The sequence below is a fragment of the Stigmatopora argus genome, chromosome 19 (genome assembly GCF_051989625.1).
Source record: "Stigmatopora argus isolate UIUO_Sarg chromosome 19, RoL_Sarg_1.0, whole genome shotgun sequence".
In the NCBI taxonomy this organism is placed as follows: Eukaryota; Metazoa; Chordata; class Actinopteri; order Syngnathiformes; family Syngnathidae; genus Stigmatopora; species Stigmatopora argus.
In genome coordinates, this window is record NC_135405.1 from 4,625,156 (window position 1) to 4,647,148 (window position 21,993).

The window sequence follows — 21,993 nt, forward strand, 5'->3', positions numbered from 1 at the left end:
ATGGAGTTTCATACTGTTTGAGTCAAGATTTTTCACATACACCCCATTCTAATATTTATACACTTTTGCAAACATCAGAATTAATATACTTGGTCACCCCCATAGATTTATGACGACTATAGTAATGCTAGAAACATTTTTTGCAGTAGAACCTCTATGGCTGAATGCTATCGGATGCTGGTCCACCCTTTTATTTGTAAATAAATAGAACTTCTATTTAGCATTCAAATTTTGCCGTTCTCAAAAGCTTTACCAAAGATACAGAATTAAGCATGTTAAAATGTTTCTTTATTTGTCTTTAAGCCTTTTCTGAGGGCTCACAGTTTAAATAATATTAATTTGCTGTCAATTATTTAGTGGTTTTGGCTTTAAAGGGTTAAATTATTCATTCATTCATTTTCTGAACCGCTTTATCCTCACTAGGGTCGCGGGAGGTGCTGGAGCCTATCCCAGCTGCTGACTTCGGGCAGGGCAGTTAAATTATTCAGTTAAAATAAATTGACTCAACTTAATCGATAAAGGTAAATAACGTCCCACCATTACACATTTTTAAACACTCATTGAATGATAGAATCTTGTCAAAGAATATTCAACTTTATTATTAGGACTCACAGATCAATAACTACTGAAATTATACAATAAAATAAGAGAGACTCTTTGCACGGCAACGCGCTCGTAACATAACATAAACCAATTTAAATGAGCTTGGATTACGATGCAGACACACTCAAAAATAAGTTTAATCTAACTTTACACTAAACTTAATTCTAATTTTGTTTTAAATTTTGATACTTTTCTTCTCCCGGGTTGGCTCTATTTCCCCCGCCTCCACCCTGACTTTCAGATGCAACCTATCGAGGGTTGTTTGCTTTTGTCTTCCAAAAATGATGCACACAAATTTCCTCACAATAGGATAACGCACGACCACTTGCCAACTTGCCCGGGAAGTAGTACTCCTCTCGTATTAGCGAACAAGCTCCGCCATTCGCACTGACTAACAGGGAAAAAACACTGAAAAAATGCAACGCTCCGCCCAGTGCTCAGAGACATTACACGGGGGAGTTGCGACGGGAAACACAGTGCCCACTATGTTCTTATGAGCAGCCTCTCGCGTCCGCTGTATGCTCGTATATCAAAATTTGTCTCGTATCTCAAGATAAATATTTGCTCGAAATTTTACTCGTATCTCAAATTGCTCGTATGTCGGGGTAGTCGTATATCGAGGTATTACTGTAATAGCTTCACTAAATAAAGACAGTCTGAGTAGAAATGTATGAGTTGTGTCAAACGCCTGCTCAAATAGTCCTTGGTCTGATTATTTTCTTCCTTCATGTGTTCAAGGATTTCAGGTTGAAAAATCTTTATTTACCCATGGATCAATGTGAGGCAATGCAGCAAATCCTGGATTAATGGTGCCAATTTTATGGCTATATTAATAAAACCCAATGTTGCGTTGCGGTTAGTGGACAGGAGAGGTTTACAGTTTTCTTCAGTGAAGTTTGTTGTGCTCTTCTATAGCTACAATTACAAAATGTGTGTAGTCATGCATTTTATGGTATTTTAAAAATGGTTCCGTTAAAGAAAGTTGGTCGGTGAAACAACTAATGAGACCGGCATAAATGTATAATGACAACTCACATAGATTTTGAGGATTCTCCTTAAAATAAAATAACTGTGTAGTAATGGTGGGACATGTGACTGAGTGGGTTGCCCTTCAAGTGAATGATCGAGGGTTAGAATCTGGCTCCCACTTGCGTACAATGTCATTATGTCCTTGGGTAAGACTCTTCACCCCAACTGCCTCTAGTGGGTCTGGCAGTGCCTTGTATGGCAGCAGCAGCAACCCAATGGATATATGAATGTGTGCTCAAATGTGAACACCCATGTTTAAGCGCTTTGTGAGGCTCGTCTGGGGGAAAAAGCGCTACAGAAGTAAAAGTTTCTTTTCTGTGGGCTATTGAAACCCTTTATGGCAGGGGTCTCAGACTCGAGCTGGTTCGCAGGCCGCTTTAACGTCAACTTGATTTCACGTTTTTTTATAAATGGAATAAAAGAACTGGATTAAAAGCCCTAAATATTCAGTTTTTTATAGATCTAAAACTATGTTAATTTTAGCTTTTTTAAAATATATTTTTAGATTTTACAAAATGATTTTTGAACTAAAAACACAGAAAAAAATGATTAAAAAATTACTATTATTGATTTAAAAGGGGGAAAATCAGGAAATATAATATACATCTATACTCTTCAATTTAATTTGATCCTAAAACAGAAAGTCGGCACTCATGATTTACTTTCCCGGGCCACACAAAATGATGCGGATGGCCAGATTTGCCCCCCGTGCCGCCACTTTCACACATGTGCTTTATAGAATCTAAGAATTGAAAAACCGCTTTCATTTTGTCTTTTGACAGGAGTTTTTTGAAAATCCAGCATTCAGGCCAGATGGGTTAAAGCTGTACCCAACTCTGGTTATCCGGGGCACAGGCCTATATGAGTTATGGAAGACAGGTCGCTACAAGAGCTACACACCCAGTACCCTGGTTGACCTGGTGGCTCGCATTCTGGCACTGGTGCCACCCTGGACACGGGTTTATCGTGTGCAGAGGTATAGTGCATGAAGTTATCTGCATCCCTCTGCGAGGATTTTAGCTTAGTCTTTAGTTGTAAACCAATAAATTGTCCTGATGTATCATAATAGATAAACTGCTAAGTATAGTAGTATTGCATATATATGTAGCGGTTGTTTGAATTCATACACATAATACTAAGAGCTCCTAGTATTTTTATAACTCAAATTTAGCTTTTATTTAAACATATACATACATTTCAAAGACTGTTGCCCTAATTACACTTCTTACGCAGTAGGACCGCAATTCTCAAAAAATGGTTTTCTTTGTCTCTGTCTTTTAGGGACATCCCTATGCCATTAGTGAGCTCGGGAGTGGAGCACGGAAACCTCCGAGAGTTGGCACTTGCGAGGATGAAGGACATGGGCACTGAGGTGAGACGCCCCTATTAAACTAAGACTAAAATAGGAAAACACTCACCGGTATCAGCGAAGACCTCAGATCATAGAGTAGATTGATGCGAGCTACAGGATTTGCCTGAGCTGCACAAGGGATAAGAAAAGGAGACATTTATAAAGCTGCCGAGAATAGATCAGAACCAGCGGAGCATAGAATAGAAGTGAAGTACCTCCAATTGATAAACCCGGCACCATCAGACTCCTTAGCACCTGCTGGCAACCTCTAACATTCATCAACAAACTTTTTCTCATTTTAGTTTACCATGGCACAAACATGAATTGCATGGCTTTTCCTTGTAACTGATTCAGCAACTTATTTCTAACTATCATTGTTATTCATTTGCAAATACAGTAATCCCTCGAATATCGCGGTTAATGTGGACCAGACATAATCGAAAAATTGCGAAGTGGGGTCACCCCTAATTAAAAAGTAAATAAATACATGTTTGTTTTCTTCCGTGCTGAGTCCTAGTAGCAAGCGGAACACAGGGGAGTTGCTTCCGCTTGCAAGTTTCAGCGTGGATTTTCACATTTTTATGAACTTAAAAATAAACTAAATTCAATTAAAAAAATACAAAAAAAATTCCCCAGCAAAAAAAATCTGCGATGTACTTAAGCCGCGTAAATTGAACCGCAAAATGGCGAGGGATTACTGTATGCATGTACAGACACTCCTCAACTTACGAACGCAATTGGTTCCGAGCGATTGTTCATAAGTTGAATTTGTTTGTAAGTTGATTTAGTGCTATATTTTGTATTATAATTTATGTTTAAGGCCTATATAAGTATATTGAAGGTTTATATAAGTGCATTTGTATGTTTAAGGCTTGTATAAGTAACACGCATTGGTTTGTACTGAAAAAAAAAACATTTAATAAAATGGAGAGAATATGTACAGTACTGTAGAGAGAGAGATAGATTTATGTATTAGAAACTGGCCAAAAGAAACGACCTAATGACGATTGCACAGTTTTCTTCTTTTTTTCATCATAAATGATGCAGTAGCACTGTATGGCATCATTCAATTGATTTGCAAACTTTGTGCAACGTTCAATATTTGGGTCCTGCTGCTCGATCTTTCTGTTTATAAATGGTAGTGAATGTGCAACGCTCACCACTTTCTGACGCGCATCAAGCTTCGTTATTATTGCCACTCGTTTCAAATGAAATGGCTTGCCTCTTCCTTGCAACTCCCTCAATAGAAGCCTTTAGCTTTTTACCAACCATATTCAATATTGGATGCATGAGATATTTAATGATACAAATGAAAAAGGTTCTTTGCACACTGGAGATACATTCACGCACTTCCGCATTGCAACGAAGAAGGTAGATGCTGGGTGAGCTGAGCTCTCACAGCGCCAGGCGTCGGTATTAGCGGCGGAAAGAAGTACTACTCCGAAAAAGACGCGAAATACAAAATTGGACTTGCGAACATTTTTGGACTTAAACGCAATTTGCAGACATGTTCGTATGTACCGTTGTTCGTAAGTTGAATGTTCGTAAGTAGGGGAGCGTCTGTACCATTAGTCATGAACACTACCGAGTGGAAGCTACAATACTCACTAAAAGGAAATCTTTCCTTGTGTGCAGTGTCGAGATGTGAGAACTAGAGAAGTGGGCATTCAGGAGATCCACCATAAAGTTCGACCCTATCAGGTAGATCAAATCATCCTGGAGATGATCCAAATTAGAGTAACACAAAGTTACGCCGTATTTTGAGGTGGAGCTAATACGGAGGGACTACGTGGCCAACGGTAGCTGGGAGACCTTCCTCTCCTACGAGGACCCTGAGCAAGACATCCTGATTGGACTTCTGCGCTTACGCCGCTGCTCTCCGCAGTCATTTCGCCCAGAGTTGAAAGGGAGCGTTTCCATTGTCCGTGAGCTGCACGTGTACGGCAGCGTGGTGCCCGTCAGCAGCCGGGACCCCAGCAAGTTCCAACATCAGGTAGACTATGCAAAAACAGATGTGATCTGGTTAAAGGGGCAAATATTTATAACTAGTGTTGTTCTCCTTGCTTCATTAGGGATTTGGGATGATGTTAATGGAAGAAGCAGAAAGAATTGCTGGTGAAGAACACGGCTCCTGCAAATTGGCAGTCATCTCGGGTGAGAATTAATGAGATGGAATGAAATCTTTTGATCTATTTACTGTTGACAAAAAGAGAAATCTATATATGACTCCTAGAGTGCCTTCAATAACTCGCAGAGTTTTACTAATGGCAACTACCGCTACCATTTTTTTGTGGTTTCAGGTGTAGGAACAAGGAACTACTACAGGAAGATGGGATATGAGTTGGAAGGACCTTACATGGTTAAACATTTACATGGACATCAAATGAACTGAACCTGGAAATTCTTCAATGGCATAAATTAGCATATTTGGGGACTTTGGAGGAAATTTTCCACAGATTTGAGCTTTATTTCATTTCAAACTCTCTTGTAAATTTTGGTTCCAGAAAAGTCCCAGCATTATTTGAATGACACTGTGGCTGGATGTAAACTGCATATAGCAAGTCACTTATTATGAGTTTGGTATCTGTCAGCATAAATAGGATTTATGAAATGCACAGACATACACTTAAAACACAATTAAAATTGATACAATTCAACAAAACATCAGTGACTGAAAATCTTTGGCTGAAACACGACTTAAATGATTTAAATTATTTTTTAGCTGAAAGACTAGGACCAAAACAAAGTCCTCTGGCTGGGAACTTTGTTGCCATTTCTGTGCTATTAATTGATGGTTTGATCAATTGAAATTCAGTCATTTTCAACACCCTTAATCGTTATCATGCTCACATGGCCATGTCTGGTCTACATTAACCGCGATATTTGAGGGATTACTGTAGTTGTCAGTCTTCTTGTGCCCTGAATGCACAAAATAATCCAGCCAAAGAAAAAAGATTATAATGGTGTCTTTGAGTTCCTCATTTTAGTTTTATTTCGGGCTAGACTTTCCCTTAGATTTTTGTCATCTTGAAAGGGGAGGGCTTTCCTGCTATTTGAAAGTCTGAAATCGTAGACAGAATACAGCATTTGTAACTGTAATGTAAATTGAACCTGTGACATCTTTGACTAAGAAAATCTTTCTCAAATCGTTGTGCCTTCAACTGGCAGCTGAGTTGAAGTGAATAATACAGACACATAATTAAAGAAATGTTTTTAGTTTACCAAACTAAGAACCCAGGTTAGACTTCGCAGTAAACAGCTAATTATGAGCCATCTTATTAATATATCCCAAACAAAGCATATCCTCCCCTTCTGTTATGTAATTACACCATTTTGATTCACTTGCGAGTATTTAGGTCAAATTATTTGGTTCTATTCATTCCTTTAATCCAATTTAATGGATGTAATATATGAATGATTTGGTAGTTAAAAGAATGTAATCAAGTAAAGAGCCAAATATGGTAAAGTTTGCAGACGTCACTAGGTATGAAAATGAAAACAACTCAAAAAGGTCATTCACCTCCAGTGATGAGAATGCCAGCCCCTGCAGGACACTGTCAATGATTGCCCCATAACAGTGTTTTAGTGGCTCATTTGACACAGCCTGCGCAATTACAACTCCATCCGTTTTCTGTCTATTGTGAATTGACTGACTGCTGCGCAGAGCCACATTTCTTGGATTTTGTCATAAGAGCAATAAAGCACTAATTCTCTCGTGCCTGGCCCCGCATGAGGGAGGCTTGTAGTGATGGTAGGGAGACGTGCGGCTGACTAAATCGGCTGTGGGCAATTTCCTGCATGCGGTGCTTGTGTCGTGACTGGTGTTGTAGTCCTGACGCATTGAGGTTTCGGCCCCATTCACACTTTCTCTTTACAATCACTCGCTGCTTCCCAGCTGTGAAATGGCAAGGGACTTTCCCTCCCACTTGTCTGCTGAATCTTTGTTTTTCTTGAACGGAGACAGCACTTCAATTTGATCTTCTCTTCAACACTTGCAGAAGTACTCTCTGAAAAGTACCCCTACACATGGTCACTAAGTAATGGTAAATTATAGGAGTGTAAGAATAAAAAAAAAATATTTATATAATAATTTATGTGTATATGTATACTATACATATATATATATATATATATATATATTATATATACATATATATACACATATATACATACATATATATACATATATATACACACATATATATATACATATATATATACACACATATATATACATATATATATACACATATATATACATATATATATACACACATATATATACATATATATACACATATACACATATATATACATATATACATATATATATATATATATATATATATATATATATATATATATATGTGTGTGATAATTAAGCACAACTGAATTGAAATCCCATCTCATTTTCTGAACCGCTTTATCCTCACTAGGGTCGCGGGGGGTGCTGGAGCCTATCCCAGCTAACTTCGGGCCAGAGGCAGGGGACAAACTGAATCGGTGGCCAGCCAATCGCAGGGCACAAGGAGACGGACAACCATGCACTCTCACACCCATACCTAGGGGAAATTTAGTGTCTAACCATTCACGCTCAAACTCATACCTATGGGCAATTTAGAGTGTCCAATCAGCCTACCATGCATGTTTTTGAAATGTGGAAGGAAACCGGAGTACCCAGAGGAAACCCACACAGATGGGCAAGACCTGGACTTGAACCCAAGACCCCAGAGCTGTGAGCGCTAACCACTCGCCCCACCGGGCTGCTTGAATTGAAATTGAATTCAAAATTAAATTCAACCCAATTCTGTTTGCGTTGGTGTTTCGGGGTTGCTGGCAAGGGCCAAATATTTAACAACTATTCATCTAATTTATTGGTTCTAAAAGATTGGACTTGAACTCAAACATTCCAATGTACCATAACAATCAGGTGTGTTTGGTCGAATACACAGACTTTGGGGAAAAAACCCATTCATTGGCTTCTTTATATGACAGCAGACTTCATAGGCTATTTGCATATACTAAAAGAAAAAAATGAATACCATTATTTTTATTGTCTTGAATTAAAAAGAATACATGTGAAACAGTGTTTATATTTGATATTAAAGTGGAACAAAACCCATATAATATCCAATATTTTTGTGTCATTAAATACAGCAAAATATAAATTTTATTTGTCATTGACAGACAGTATAAAAACTTGGCACACTTACATTTCAATATTATTTTTATAATCTTCAAAAGCCAATAGTAATAGATAGCAATTTTCTACAAATTGCAGACGTATTTTTGTCTTTTCAAATTGCCTTAAAGATTTTCAACAAATAATTCTCTGCCTTCACATCTAAAATCCCAGTTTGAGAGTGTTCAAAATACTATGTGCAGTCACACAACACTTAGGTGTTACATTAGGGCAATTTAATGACATTTGTCAACAGAAAAAAATAAGCAAACCAATCAACATCACAATCTGTTTACATAAACTAAGAGTAGTAAGCGCTGTGGTTTCATTATAGTTGTTTGTTTACAATGTGAAACGTCTTCTGCCTCCAACATGCTCCTTTTAATGAAGGGCCAGCGGCTTTTCATCGAATCTAACTCGAGGGAATCTCAAAAGAGCTGTGTGTACTTAAATCTTGTACATGTTAATGGATGTAAAGGCAACAGCTCAGTCGGGATCCCAAGTCCATGAAACATAGTGTGCTCTATTTGAGTTAACTTTCTACAACATTGCTTCTATAAATTTATCTAATGTACAATTTGTGTCTTCCTACATTCTGATCTTACCTCGACACAATAATCTGTGTGGTGGTGCACCGCTTTCTTGTTTCCTGAATGTTCCTCCAATCAAAAACCATGCATGTATTTCAGTACAAGTCGTATGGAAAATGGATGGATAGGCAATACTGCCGCCTTAAACCTAAAAATGGTTAAATAATTTTAGAAACAAATCAATAACTCCTAATGAGTTTTTTTAAATAAATTAAAGTGCAGTGACTGTCAATAAACACTGACCGTTGGTAATGTGTAGGTCTTTCATCTTTTCATACATGGATCTGCGCCTGACAAAAAAAAACGCTGTGGTGTAATGACATGTACAGACGCTCCCCTACTTACGAACAAGTTACGTTCCGAGCGATTGTTTGTAAGGTTAATTTGTTTGTAAGTTGCTTCAGTGCTATATTTTGTATTATAATTTATGTTTAAGGCCTATACAGACGCTCCCCTACTTACGAACGCAATTGGTTCCGAGCGATTGTTCATAAGTTGAATTTGTTTGTAAGTTGATTCAGTGCTATATTTTGTATTATAATTTATGTTTAAGGCTGATATAAGTATATTGAAGGTTTATATAAGTGCATTTGTATGTTTAAGGCTTGTATAAGTAACACGCATTGGTTTGTACTGAAAAAAAGAAAAATTAATAAAATGGAGAGAATATGTACAGTACTGTAGAGAGAGAGAGATTTATGTATTAGAAACTGAAACTTTCAGAAGTCACTGTGGTCCAGTGGCAAAGACAATGGGTCAGAACTTCAGGTGGACTCAAGTTCAATTCCACTCTTTGCAATTCTCAAATTGTTTATTGAGGTAATGAAAAGGATAGATATAACTTCCAATCACATCATTTCAGAAGTCACTGTGGTCCAGTGGCAAAGACAATGGGTCAGAACTTCAGGTGGACTCAAGTTCAAATCAGGAATGAGTTCAATTCCACTCGTTGCAATTCTCAAATTGTTTATTGAGGTAATGAAAAGGATAGATATAACTTCCAATCACATCATTTCAGAAGTCACTGTGGTCCAGTGGCAAAGACAATGGGTCAGAACTTCAGGTGGACTCAAGTTCAAATCAGGAATGAGTTCAATTCCACTCGTTGCAATTCTCAAATTGTTTATTGAGGTAATGAAAAGGATAGATATAACTTCCAATCACATCATTTCAGAAGTCACTGTGGTCCAGTGGCAAAGACAATGGGTCAGAACTTCAGGTGGACTCGACTTCAAATTAGGAATGAGTTCAATTCCATTCTTTGCAATTCTCAAATTGTTTATTGAGGTAATGAAAAGGATAGATATAACTTCCAATCACATTATTTCAGAAGTCACTGTGGTCCAGTGGCAAAGACAATGGGTCAGAACTTCAGGTGGACTCAAGTTCAAATCAGGAATGAGTTCAATTCCACTCTTTGCAATTCTCAAATTGTTTATTGAGGTAATGAAAAGGATAGATATAACTTCCAATCACATCATTTCAGAAGTCACTGTGGTCCGGTGGCAAAGACAATGGGTCAGAACTTCAGGTGGACTCAAGTTCAAATCAGGAATGAGTTCAATTCCACTCTTTGCAATTCTCAAATTGTTTATTGAGGTAATGAAAAGGATAGATATAACTTCCAATCACATCATTTCAGAAGTCACTGTGGTCCAGTGGCAAAGACAATGGGACAGAACTTCAGGTGGACTCAAGTTCAAATCAGGAATGAGTTCAATTCCTCTCTTTGCAATTCTCAAATTGTTTATTTAGGTAATGAAAAGGACAAATATAACTTCCAATCATATATAGGCGGGCCGCCTCGTGGTGTAGTGGGTAAGTCACCTGCCTGCGACGTGGGTGTCGAGGGTTCACGTCCCAGTGTCGCCAGTCAACGACTGTATGGTGTCGGCAGTCGGCCGCAGGCCGACTGTCGAACACCACCAGGGATCCCCCCTCCCAACTGTCTTCCGGTCAGCCGAAGGCTGACCGGAAATATTGTTTTGCTGAAAAAAATGACTAAGTCTTTATTTGAATGAAAAAAGGATTACCCATTTACTGAACTACTAGTGTAGTGATTAGTCAAACGAGAGCGGGATTCGAACCCCATTTCCCACATGGGGGTCAAATCCACTAACTTGAGGTCTGTCTGACCCATTGTCTTTGCCACTGGACCACAGTGACTTCTGAAATGAGATGATTGGAAGTTATATTTATCATTTTCATCACCTCAATAAACAATTTGAGATTTGCAAAGAGTGGACTTGAACTGACTCCAGATTTGAACTTGTGTCCAACTTCAATTTGAACACATTGTTCTTGCCACTGGACCACAGTGTCTTCTGAAATGATGTGATTGGAAGTTATATCTATCCTTTTCATTACCTCAATAAACAATTTGAGAATTGCAAAGAGTGGAATCAAACTCACTTCTGATTTGAACTGGAGTCCACCTGAAGTTCTGACCCATTGTCTTTGCCACTGCACCACAGTAAAGTTGGAAGTTGTATTTATCCTTTTCATTACCTCAATAAACAATTTGAGAATTGCAACGAGTGGAATTGAACTCACTCCTGATTCCCACCTCATGTTCTGACCCAATGATTTTGCCAGTGGACCACAGCAACAACTAGAAGGTGAAGAATCAGAAGTCAGATTTATTCTCCGACTCTCTTAGCCTTACTTGCTATGTCATTTTTTAAAGAAAAAAAGCCTTACTATACTATGTCGTTTTTTAAGAAAAGAAGCCTTACTATACAATATCGTTTTTTAAGAAAAAAAGGCTTCCTCTACTATGTCGTTTTTCAAGAAAAAAAGCCATGTATACTATGTCGTTTTTTAGGAAAAAAAGCCTTACTATACTATGTCGTTTTTTAAAGGAAAAAAGCCATACTATACTATGTCGTTTTTTAGGGGGGAAAGCCATACTATACTATGTCGTTTTTTAGGGAAAAAGCCTTCCTCTACTATGTCGTTTTTCAAGAAAAAAAGCCATGCTATACTATGTCGTTTTTTAGGGGGGAAAAGCCATACTATACTATGTCGTTTTTTAAGAAAAAAAGCCTTACTATACTATGTCGTTTTTTAAGAAAAAAAGCCATACTATACTATGTCGTTTTTTAAAGGAAAAAAGCTTCATTTCAGAAGTCACTGAGGCCAAAAGAAGCGACCTAATGACGATTGCACAGTTTTCTTCTTTTTTTCATCATAAATGATGCGGTAGCACTGTATGGCATCATTCAATTGATTTGCAAACTTTGTGCAACGTTCAAGTTGATTCAGTGCTATATTTTGTATTATAATTTATGTTTAAATACTATGTCGTTTTTTAGGGGGGAAAGCCATACTATACTATGTCGTTTTTTAGGGAAAATGCCTTCCTCTACTATGTCGTTTTTCAAGAAAAAAAGCCATGCTATACTATGTCGTTTTTTTAGGGGGGGAAAGCCATACTAACACAATGAAAATATTCATCTAATTTAGCACAGTGTCCTATGTTGATATCTTCCATCTTTATAACCACCCTAACGATTGCCTGGCGATCGATTTAGGTTTACCCAAAGTCAGCTGAGATAAGTGCTACACAAGATGGATGGCTTGCTAAATAAAGCATTACCATTCTACTTTTTTTTATTACTATGTCGTTTTTTTAGGAAAAAAAGCCTTACTATACTAATTGGTTCCGAGCGATTGTTCATAAGTTGAATTTGTTTGTAAGTTGATTCAGTGCTATATTTTGTATTATAATTTATGTTTAAGGCCGATATAAGTATATTGAAGGTTTATATAAGTGCATTTGTATGTTTAAGGCTTGTATAAGTAACACGCATTGGTTTGTACTGAAAAAAAAAAACATTTAATAAAATGGAGAGAATATGTACAGTACTGTAGAGAGAGAGAGAGAGAGAGAGAGATTTATGTATTAGAAACTGGCCAAAAGAAGCGACCTAATGACGATTGCACAGTTTTCTTCTTTTTTTCATCATAAATGATGCGGTAGCACTGTATGGCATCATTCAATTGATTTGCAAACTTTGTGCAACGTTCAATATTTGGGTCCTGCTGCTCGATCTTTCTGTTTATAAATGGTACTGACGGTCGAACGATTCAATGCCCGTGAAACGCTCACCACTCTCACGCGCATCAAGCTTCGTTATTATTGCCACTCGTTTCAAATGAAATGGCTTGCCTCTTCCTTGCAACTCCCTCAATAGAAGCCTTTAGCTTTTTACCAACCATATTCAATATTGGATGCATGAGATATTTAATGATACAAATGAAAAAGGTTCTTTGCACACTGGAGATACATTCACGCACTTTCGCATTGCAACGAAGAAGAAGGTAGATGCTGGGTGAGCTGAGCTCTCACAGCGCCAGGCGTCGGTATTAGCGGCGGAAAGAAGTACTACTCCGAAAAAGGCGCGAAATACAAAATTGGACTTGCGAACATTTTTGGACTTAAACGCAATTTGCAGACATGTTCGTATGTACCGTTGTTCGTAAGTTGATTGTTCGTAAGTAGGGGAGCGTCTGTATAAGTATATTGAAGGTTTATATAAGTAAGTTTAAGGCTTGTATAAGTAACAGACAGTATGTACATGTACGTAATAAGATAAATAAAATGAAGTTTAAGTTACTTTTGGAAGATGTACTCGATGCTTAAGGAGATGATGGAGGAGGAGGAGGAGGAGGAAGATTTTATATCATGAGAGGGTCTTCGTTGTCGCTGGAATGGGTTTCAAAAGTGACTTCCTCCTCCGTAACTTCAATGTAGGAAGAAGTTGAGGGTCGATGAGTATCTTCTTTGGAGGATTTACTAGACACTGGCCGAAAGAAGCGATCTAACGACGATTGCACAGTTTTCTTTTTTTCATCATAAATGATGAGGTAGCGCTGTATGGCATCATTCAATTGATTTGCAACCTTTGTGCAACGTTCAATATTTGGGTCTTGCTGCTCGAAGAGTGCGATAAGTTTCATCTCGAATTTCTTCATTTGACAGGTGTTTCTTCCTCCTCCCTCTCACGGCGCCAAGCGTCGGTATTAGCAGCGGAAAGAAGCACTACTCGGAAAAAGGCGCGCGATACAAAATCTAACTTACGAACTTACAGCATCTCTTTCCGAACATTTTTCGACATATGCCATATTCGCAGACATGTTCGTATGTACCGTTGTTCGCAACTCGAATGTTCGTAAGTAGGGGAGCGTCTGTATTACAAACATTCACCTTGAATATTTTGAAGAATCCTTGCATTTTCCTCTTTTCTCCACTATTATTTACTCATTGAGAAAACATCACAGTCAGGTGGCTTCACAGGCAATGCGCCCATGTGGTGGCTGTGGCAATTAGGAGCACTTTGTCTCAGCGGGAGTCCTCTTTCACAGCACGGCATACTCTGGACTCCAGCTGGTCCGCTGTTGGCCTGGAATCCGGGTTTGCGGCGAGCATGTCGAGAAGAAGGCTGCACACAGCCGGCCCTGGGGGGGCTATTTTATTCCACTTTACGGGAATGCACAGTTGGAGGTCTGGATTCTCCCAGAGAGCTGCGCCCAGTGGCATCAACCAGCGACCCTTACACACATAAGCACCTACAAGAAAAAAAAAGGTTAAAAAAACACTGCCATCAGATTTTCTTCAGGTTAGCGCTTCCTGTCCATATAGAACTATACAATGAATCTTTCTTATTGTTGTTCTTCCAGGCTTGAGGAAAAGTTACATCTAACCATGTTAAGTAATCAGAAAGAATACAAAATGTAATATCTTTCATATTAGTTATTTCCCCAAAGAATCCACAATTGTAGAATTTACCATAGTTTTCATTTCCTTCCACGGAAATCAAAACAGTCTATGGAATATTGGGCGAAGTGCAGAATATTGTATTTTATATGTAGTTTTCATCCCGGCAGCAAGCTTTTTTGGGTTGAAAGTTGTAGGCTGGCAACAAGTCCAGTTTCACATTTGTGATGTGAGGCTGGCTGAAAACTAATACAGTCATATTTCTACTTACGAATGCTTTTAGATGTGAAATTTTCAGGTTACGAAACCTCTGGAGATGCAAATCAGTGCCTCAAGATAAGAAAACAAGATCCAAGTCTTGTGAATTTTAGAAACATCATTAAAAGTCGTAAAAGGCAATTGTCTTTTTCCCATAACGTCCGTCAACAAGCACCGCCGGAGGGGAACTTAAATCCAAACAGGTATGAAGCAGTGGCGATAAATAAAATGGGTGAAAAACTAGATGCCAAAGAAATCATAAAACGTTAATGAAAAAGATTAAAAGTTCAGTGGATTGTTGTTTTGAATTCTTAATTTTATATATAGGTGTGTTCATGTGTTGTGTGCTTTCTGCCTCTGTTGCCTATTGTTAGCTTCTTGACACTTGTGCACATGCGCTTCAACATGAATAGATTTTGAATGTTTATTCATTTTAATGGCTGTTTAAATAATTTTATGATCATTTTCTCTCATTTTCGTGTGTCTTCATACCTTTCCTACAAATTTGGGATACTTTGATCAATTTTTAAGGGTTTATTGCAGGTTTTGTGAGGACTGTGGAACAAATTAAAGAATTTACATATAAAGTACTGCTCTAGTTACGACATTTTCAACAAAAATGTTGTAAGAAAAGTTCTGAAACCAATTAATTTCGTAAGTACAGGTCCACTTTAGTTTCACAAAACACAGCAGCAACAGCACAATATCATGTCTGATAGTGTGCAATCATGCAGAGGCCTGACGGTAGACGTGTGATAGTTTTCTCAATGATCACAACCACAGTTTCAAAGGTTTTAGGATATTCACTTGGCGAATCTAGGCAGAATAGACAGAATTATTAGGCAAATGTAGCATACCCCAATTACAACAATGTAGAACAGAACATAAACAGAGTTTAGTAGTTCTACGCCTAAAGAAATGCCTCAGTTATAACAATATGCTGAAAGGCATCTACCCGCCCTTCAATTTTTTCTTCTTACACTCCTACTCAAACAGCTTTTAAAGTGGCTGCCAATCTTCAATGACCCTCACTACAGCATTGACCAACACCACGCTCTTTTTGCAATGCCTCCAAACTTAAGTGTCTCTTAAAGCTTTGTTTGAAAAATACCAGCTATGTAGCCTCGAAATATCATCCATGCGGACCTTTGTTGAATCCTTGATTCCCTTCCTCACTGCCACATACAACACATGGAAAACACATTAAGCAAGGTAACATCTCTATTGGTTTTGGGGTTGTCAACCAGTCAGAACATGGTCTGAAAAAGTGGGATTGGCTGGACACTACTTTAGGGTGTCCCTTGCCTCGTGCCCAAAGTAGGCTCCAGCACCCCCCTTGACCCTTGTGAGGATAAACAGTTTGGAAAATGAATAAATGAAAGTGTTGCTTCAATACGTTTCCAAAATGCTCGGCTGTTCTTCATTTCGCTGCTATTTGCAATAAGGAATCATCGGCCATGCTTGACGAACGGATAATTTATAGGTTCTGACACGTTTAATATGTCTCAGTTAATGGAGTCACACTCGATTCAGTGTGCAGCATCACCAGCCTGTGAGAGCACCCATGCAGGCATGCACACATACTCGCACACAATCTTTTTGACCTCCAACTCAGGGCTCTGGATGGTGAAGCAGTGTAAGCAGGAAATAGAGATTCCCTCTTTCGCAATCAAAGTCAGCATACGCTCCAGTTTCATAAGTCTAAGATTATTTTATGCAGCACCCTGTTTTTTTTAGTCTGGCCTTTTAACGGGATACTCTAAACCAAGGTTAGGAAACCTATGACTCAGGAGCCACATGTGGCTCTTTTGATGGGTGCATATGTCTCTGAGCTAATATATGAAAACCGCTGGTGCACCAATAGGATTGTCACTGTGGCGCCGACACTACCTCTAGCGGCGCTAATTATAATTATTATTTTTTCATTGCACTCTTCTGCTTGCCTACTCAAATTTATTAGCAACAACGTAACAATGTTGACAAAAGAATTCAGTGACTTTTTGGACTTTAAAAGTGGTGAAATGCCAAAAGGAAATGCACCTATTTTCATGTATTTTGACTTTTAAATTCTGAGTATGGTTCTCTCTCAAGGAATACCATTTGAAAATATGAATTGTTTATGGCTCGCTCTCTCAAAAAGGCTCTTGACCCCTGCTCTAAACCATGGGTGTCAAACTAGTGGCGGGGCGAGGCATATCTGGCCCATCACATCACTTTGTGAGGCCCACAGAAGTATTAGCTTGATATTTTTCTCAAAAATAACACATTTTTAAATTTCTCTCCCTTTGATGAGATCAAAACCTCTAGTTATTGGGCTTTTTTCGCATTTAAACAAAATCAATTAAAAAATATTATATACTATATAGTAAATATATATTTCCAGAGCTGCGAACTACTCTGGAATTTCCGGAGTTTACCCGGAAATGCAACGCAAACTCCCGGACTCCGGACAGCCTCCCTAAACACCGGAAATCCAAAATAATTGTCACTTAAATTTCATTTCAGAAATATAATTTCCACCATCGCTACGGCTTACGCCATCTTGGACTGTAAACCGGAAGTATCCAGTAACATGCGTGCATTGTGAATCATCCGAGTTACAAGTGCTGACAAATTATTCGCCTTGTGAGACTTCAGTGTGGCAATCGATTCAGAATTCTATGCATAGGTAACCTCTATTGCTTTAACATTTTCATTTTTTTCATAAGGGAAGTACTATTAAGGCTGAATAAATCACCAGTCTTTTGTTTTGAAACAAATCCTATCATTTCCAGGGTTGTTCTAAAGGAAGTTCAAGTAGGAGTGCACAGTACTTATCCATATGCCTCCTCGGAATAAGCAAAAAATGGATTGCAATTTGGAGGAAACTTTTAAGAAGTCCAGACACTCGCAGAACTTTATTCCTTCTTATTCGACGAAATATCTCATGTTGACGCCGTCTTCAAAAGGACCGAAATTTGAACATTTCACATGCAAGTGCAGGTAAGGAACCAGCTGAAAAACTTATGTTAATGTTGTGGAAATTTGAATTTGCCAATAAATGTTTGTTCACTTTTTATACTTCTTTTCATTATGCTGTACTTTTTCAATAGTTTGCAAAAACACAATTTCAATTAATGTAAAAACACGAAAGTAATAGTTTGATTTAAATCGTCCTACACTTATTTTTTTTACATTTTATATTGATTTTGTGTGAATCGCATTAACTCCGGAAATACCCCGGGAATGGGACAAGGGTACTCCTGAAATGGGGTCGACGGAGGTTGAACTCCTAAGAATACTACAAATTGTATGTATAGTGTCTTCCTAGACATTTTATTGAAGATCCATTTCTATTTTTTGCCAACTCACCAAGTTGCTCATGTGTGGTTCCTTCCTCCAGGAAGGTGATTCTCTCCAGGACAGCCCAGAACATCACGCCAAGCGAGAATATATCTGCCTGAGATGTGTAGCTCAGTCCACCCCAAACCTCCGGAGCCATGTAAAAGTCCGAGCCACAGGTGGAAGAGAAGTGCTTTCTGACAGGGCTTCCATCCACCAAGCTCTCACTCATCTTGCTCAGACCAAAATCAGCAACCTAGAGTTTGTACATGAATATAATGTATACATGCAATATGTAATTAAGTCAGAAAAAATCATATACATGTTTATAGTCGACTTTCACTATCAATAGAGTACGGATAGCGAAAACAGAGCAGGCTTTGTTCTTTTGTTGTTTGTTGGGTGGGTGGCTAATGGTATTTTATTTAAAAATCATTTGCAGAATGTGTCCAATTATTAATTTCATCCTACGGTCAGACAGATAAAATATATTGGCTTTTATCACCAGTGTTCGTGATGTCCCAATTTACTGCACAACATGAAGCATCTGATAAAATGATTGAATTTCTCAGAGAAAAAAAACTCTGGCCACCATAGTAACGAAACTAAACGGAAGAGGAGGGAGTGCACAAAGACACCCTATGCTAATTTTTCCAATTTTTGGTTTATTTTGCAAAGAAAAGGACTATGGGTAGCTCAGCCAAGTCGCATCTATCAAATTTAGTAATGTACCCTTGCACATGATACGGGGGCTTTAAGAAAATACAATCAAAACAGGCCCCAGGAAAATAGGCAGTTTACACAAATTATAAAGGAACAGAGTGCGGCAGCCCGGCGGCTGAGTGGATACCGTGTCGGCCTCACAGTGGGAGACCTGGGTTCAAATCCAGGTCGGTCTACCTGTTTGGAGTTTGCATGTTCGCCCCCGGCCTGTGTGGGTTTTCTCCAGGTACTCTGGTTTCCTCCCACATTCCAAAGACATGCATGGTAGGCTGATTGGACACTCTAAATTTCCCCTTGGTATGAGAGTGAGCATGAATGGTTGTTTGTCTCCTTGTGCCCTGTGATTGGCTGGCCACCAATTCAGGATGTCCCCCGCCTCTGGCCTGAAGTCAGCTGGGATAGGCTCCAGCACCCCCCGCGACCCTAGTGTGGATAAAGTGGTTCAGAAAATGAGATGAGAACATACAATGCAACATTTCAGACTGTTTTTTAAAATGCTTACAGACCTTAAATAGGAAAAAAAAATTTCCCAATTACAGAAATGTTGGACATACCTTAAATATAGGCCCCTTTGGCGTCACACTGACAAGTACGTTGTCAGGTTTTAGATCTCGATGGATTATTCCAAGGTTATGCAAAAAGGCTACGGCACTGCTGAGCTGCTGCACCACACTGTGGTTACAATAGGTGTCCGGCGGCTGGGAAAGTAGGTACTGATTCAAGTCGCCCCCGTCACAGTACTCCATCACAAGCCACAGAACCGAGCACCGCATGGGTTCAGTATGCTCATCCACGCTCAAGGTCGGCCTCCTCCTGGCTTTACTTGGAGGGTTTTGTGGAGTTGTTGAGTATGGGGATTTTGACGAGAGCATGTTGGTCCTGTCTCGAAGTCTGGTCACAGAGTTAGTCCTTCTTCGGGTTGAAGATGGTGAACCTGTTGCTAAACTAACACTTCCTTTCAATACACTTTCGACGAGATCTAAAGGCAGCTTCCCCTTTGTTAAGGGTTTTAAACTCCTCCGGCCCGTCTGCAAGAGGCAGCTATGCAGTGCAATAACATTGTCATGGTTCTTGGCTGGAGTTCTCATGGCCCACAGTTCTTGCAAATAAAGCTCAATGCATTCTGGGTCCTTGCAGGGTAGACGCTTGATAGCCACTTTTTGTCCTGTTTTGGCACTACGCCCCTCAAAGACCACACCATAGCTACCTCGTCCTACCTCTTTTTCTAAAGTGTAAAGCTCCTCCATGTCTCAAACGCCTGTTGCACAAAGGTGAGAGAAGTTAAAAACAGCAAACATTTAAAATGATATATGGATGTTTAACTTCATTCATGAATCATAAAATTGCGACGAGCAAATTTCTGAAAAACACAGAAATCAGAAATTGAAACGCTGGTATGTCATAGATATCCGTATATCATTACGATAGTAGTATAGGATTTTAGCACGTGTACAGAAACGCAACCCCATTTTGTTAATAAGGAGAAGTAGACTGTTACAAATCTCCAATAATGAGGAAGTATGTTATAGTTACACAAAATTTTGTATCCTGAGGAGGACTAACGAACAAACAAGTTACTTTGGACACAACATATGGCGTTTAATAACACGCCACTAGATTGAAAGTATTTTCAACATATTAACAACTTAGACGCGACACTATATAATTACGCTTTGCAACTGAATTTACCAACAAATTGCACAGATCAAGAGTTACCTTGGAAAAAGTTGCAAACGGCCCTTCTCGGATTACAGCAGTAGGTCAACAGATTCATTGCACATTTCCGTGACACGGTACAGAAACAAAACAACACGCAAACTTCCGCATTCGGACAGTCCCGCTTTGAATTTACGCTGATCCTGATTGGCCCACACAAATTCAGTAAGATGATTTGATTGGGTATTTAAGAGCAGTAGGCTGATTTTAAATGTTTTAAACCAATAACAATGGGGACAGTTAGTGGAAGGTTTGTTACCAATAATAAAATACAGAAAACATTACATTTATATATCTATCGCTTACCTTGTTTGCATAAAGGTTTATTACTATTGTACCATAATGATGATGATGATTATTATTTTATTATTATTATTATTATTACTATTATTATTACTATTATTATCATTATTATTATTACTATTATTATTATTATAATTGTTGTTGTTATTATTATTATTATTATTATGATCTCATCTCATTTTCTGAACCGCTTTATCCTCACTAGGGTCGTGGGGGGTGCTGGAGTCTATCCCAGATGATTTCGGACCAGAGGCTGGTACACCCTGTATCGGTCGGTGGCCAGTCGATCGCTGGGCACAAGAAAACAAACAAACAAACAACCATTTATTATTATTATTATTGTTATTATTATTATTAGTTATCATTATTATTATTATCATTATTATTATCATTATTATTATCATCGTCGTCACCATCGTCGTCATCATCAATCATCATCATCATCATCATTATTATTATCATTATTATTATATCAATGCCCATTATTTTATACTATGATTATTTGGCCAATTCATTAAGGGTTTCCCCCGCCTAGTGCTCGTAATTAGATGGGATAGGATCCGGTACCCCATGCAACCCATGTGAGGGTCAGTGGTTCCGCAAATTAATGAATGAATGAATGAAAGAATAAAAAGCTGATGTATTGAGAGAGGATAAAAGTGTGCAACGTGCATGTGTACACGTGTGTGTGTGTGTGTGTGTTTGTGCATTTGTGATGCATTGCCTATATCAGTGATGCTAATCTTGGATGGTCTTTATTACTTGGGCAGGATGAATTCAGTCACACTTGACTTGCTTTTATCCTGGAAGCAAATGCCCTTTGTTCTATTATCATATGTCACCTACTGACAGACGCAGATGAAGGCTGTAATATACAGAATGTGCACTCCAGTTAGGGAATTTATTAGAGAGATATTTTGTGGAGGAAACAAACCAAGAAGCCAGAATTGAATTTCCTTTAAGCAAAAAAAGAAAAAAAACATTATGACTTTAAAAGCTTTTCTGAAAGAAAATAGATTCCTTAGCCATTTGAATCTCTGAATTTCTATAGGAGCTTTGTTGGCTAATTATAGAGTCCAGCAAAGGGAAGGGCAACAGTAATTATTTCCTTGATTGAGGTCAATACCCTCCCGTTTAATCCTGAAAAGGTCTGTCCTGAGCCCTACCCAATACAGAATGAACATCAATAAACACCCTC

The 21,993-nt window shown here is 38.5% G+C and overlaps 2 protein-coding genes and 1 long non-coding RNA gene across 6 annotated transcripts in view; 1 reads left to right on the forward strand and 2 right to left on the reverse strand.

The window, feature by feature from the left end:
- The window catches only part of LOC144064955 (uncharacterized), a 26,664-nt gene extending 23,291 nt beyond the window's left edge, over positions 1-3,373 (reverse strand). The window contains exons 1-2 of the long non-coding RNA XR_013296931.1: positions 3,199-3,373; positions 3,051-3,112 (exon numbers count right to left, since the gene is read on the reverse strand). This is a non-coding gene — a long non-coding RNA (uncharacterized LOC144064955). The remainder of the gene's footprint in view (positions 1-3,050; positions 3,113-3,198) is intronic.
- elp3 (elongator acetyltransferase complex subunit 3) overlaps positions 1-7,106 on the forward strand; it is a 41,693-nt gene extending 34,587 nt beyond the window's left edge. Inside the window, exons 10-15 of the mRNA XM_077587871.1 lie at positions 2,415-2,608; positions 2,914-3,004; positions 4,619-4,684; positions 4,749-4,976; positions 5,056-5,137; positions 5,284-7,106. Of these exons, the coding sequence (XP_077443997.1) occupies positions 2,415-2,608; positions 2,914-3,004; positions 4,619-4,684; positions 4,749-4,976; positions 5,056-5,137; positions 5,284-5,375 (753 nt within the window). The 3' untranslated portion in view covers positions 5,376-7,106. The remainder of the gene's footprint in view (positions 1-2,414; positions 2,609-2,913; positions 3,005-4,618; positions 4,685-4,748; positions 4,977-5,055; positions 5,138-5,283) is intronic.
- Positions 7,107-8,256: 1,150 nt separating this feature from the next.
- On the reverse strand, positions 8,257-20,638 carry LOC144064896 (serine/threonine-protein kinase PDIK1L). 4 transcript variants are annotated; one of them, XM_077587774.1, is made up of 6 exons: positions 20,493-20,638; positions 19,331-20,034; positions 18,084-18,309; positions 13,965-14,326; positions 8,999-9,045; positions 8,257-8,903 (listed from the first exon to the last, which is right to left on the reverse strand). In XM_077587774.1, the coding sequence occupies exons 2-4, from the start codon at positions 20,021-20,023 to the stop codon at positions 14,100-14,102; spliced, it is 1,146 nt and encodes a 381-aa protein (XP_077443900.1). In that variant the 5' UTR covers positions 20,024-20,034; positions 20,493-20,638; the 3' UTR covers positions 8,257-8,903; positions 8,999-9,045; positions 13,965-14,099. The 4 variants fall into 4 exon arrangements, with proteins under 4 accessions (XP_077443900.1, XP_077443902.1, XP_077443899.1 ...); XM_077587776.1 differs by lacking the exon at positions 8,999-9,045; XM_077587773.1 differs by having other exon boundaries at positions 8,257-9,045.
- Between the last annotated feature and the right edge of the window lie 1,355 nt (positions 20,639-21,993).

Bases quoted from the DNA above. Each gene is read 5' to 3' on its own strand.
- LOC144064896 (XM_077587776.1), bottom strand. From the start codon at position 20,023: ATGGAGGAGCTTTACACTTTAGAAAAAGAGGTAGGACGAGGTAGCTAT. The intron at 18,310-19,330 runs GTATGTCCAACA...TACAAACTCTAG, and splicing joins CAAAGGGGCCTATATTTAAG to GTTGCTGATTTTGGTCTGAG. The intron at 14,327-18,083 runs GTGAGTTGGCAA...TTTTTCTTGTAG, and splicing joins AACCACACATGAGCAACTTG to GTGCTTATGTGTGTAAGGGT.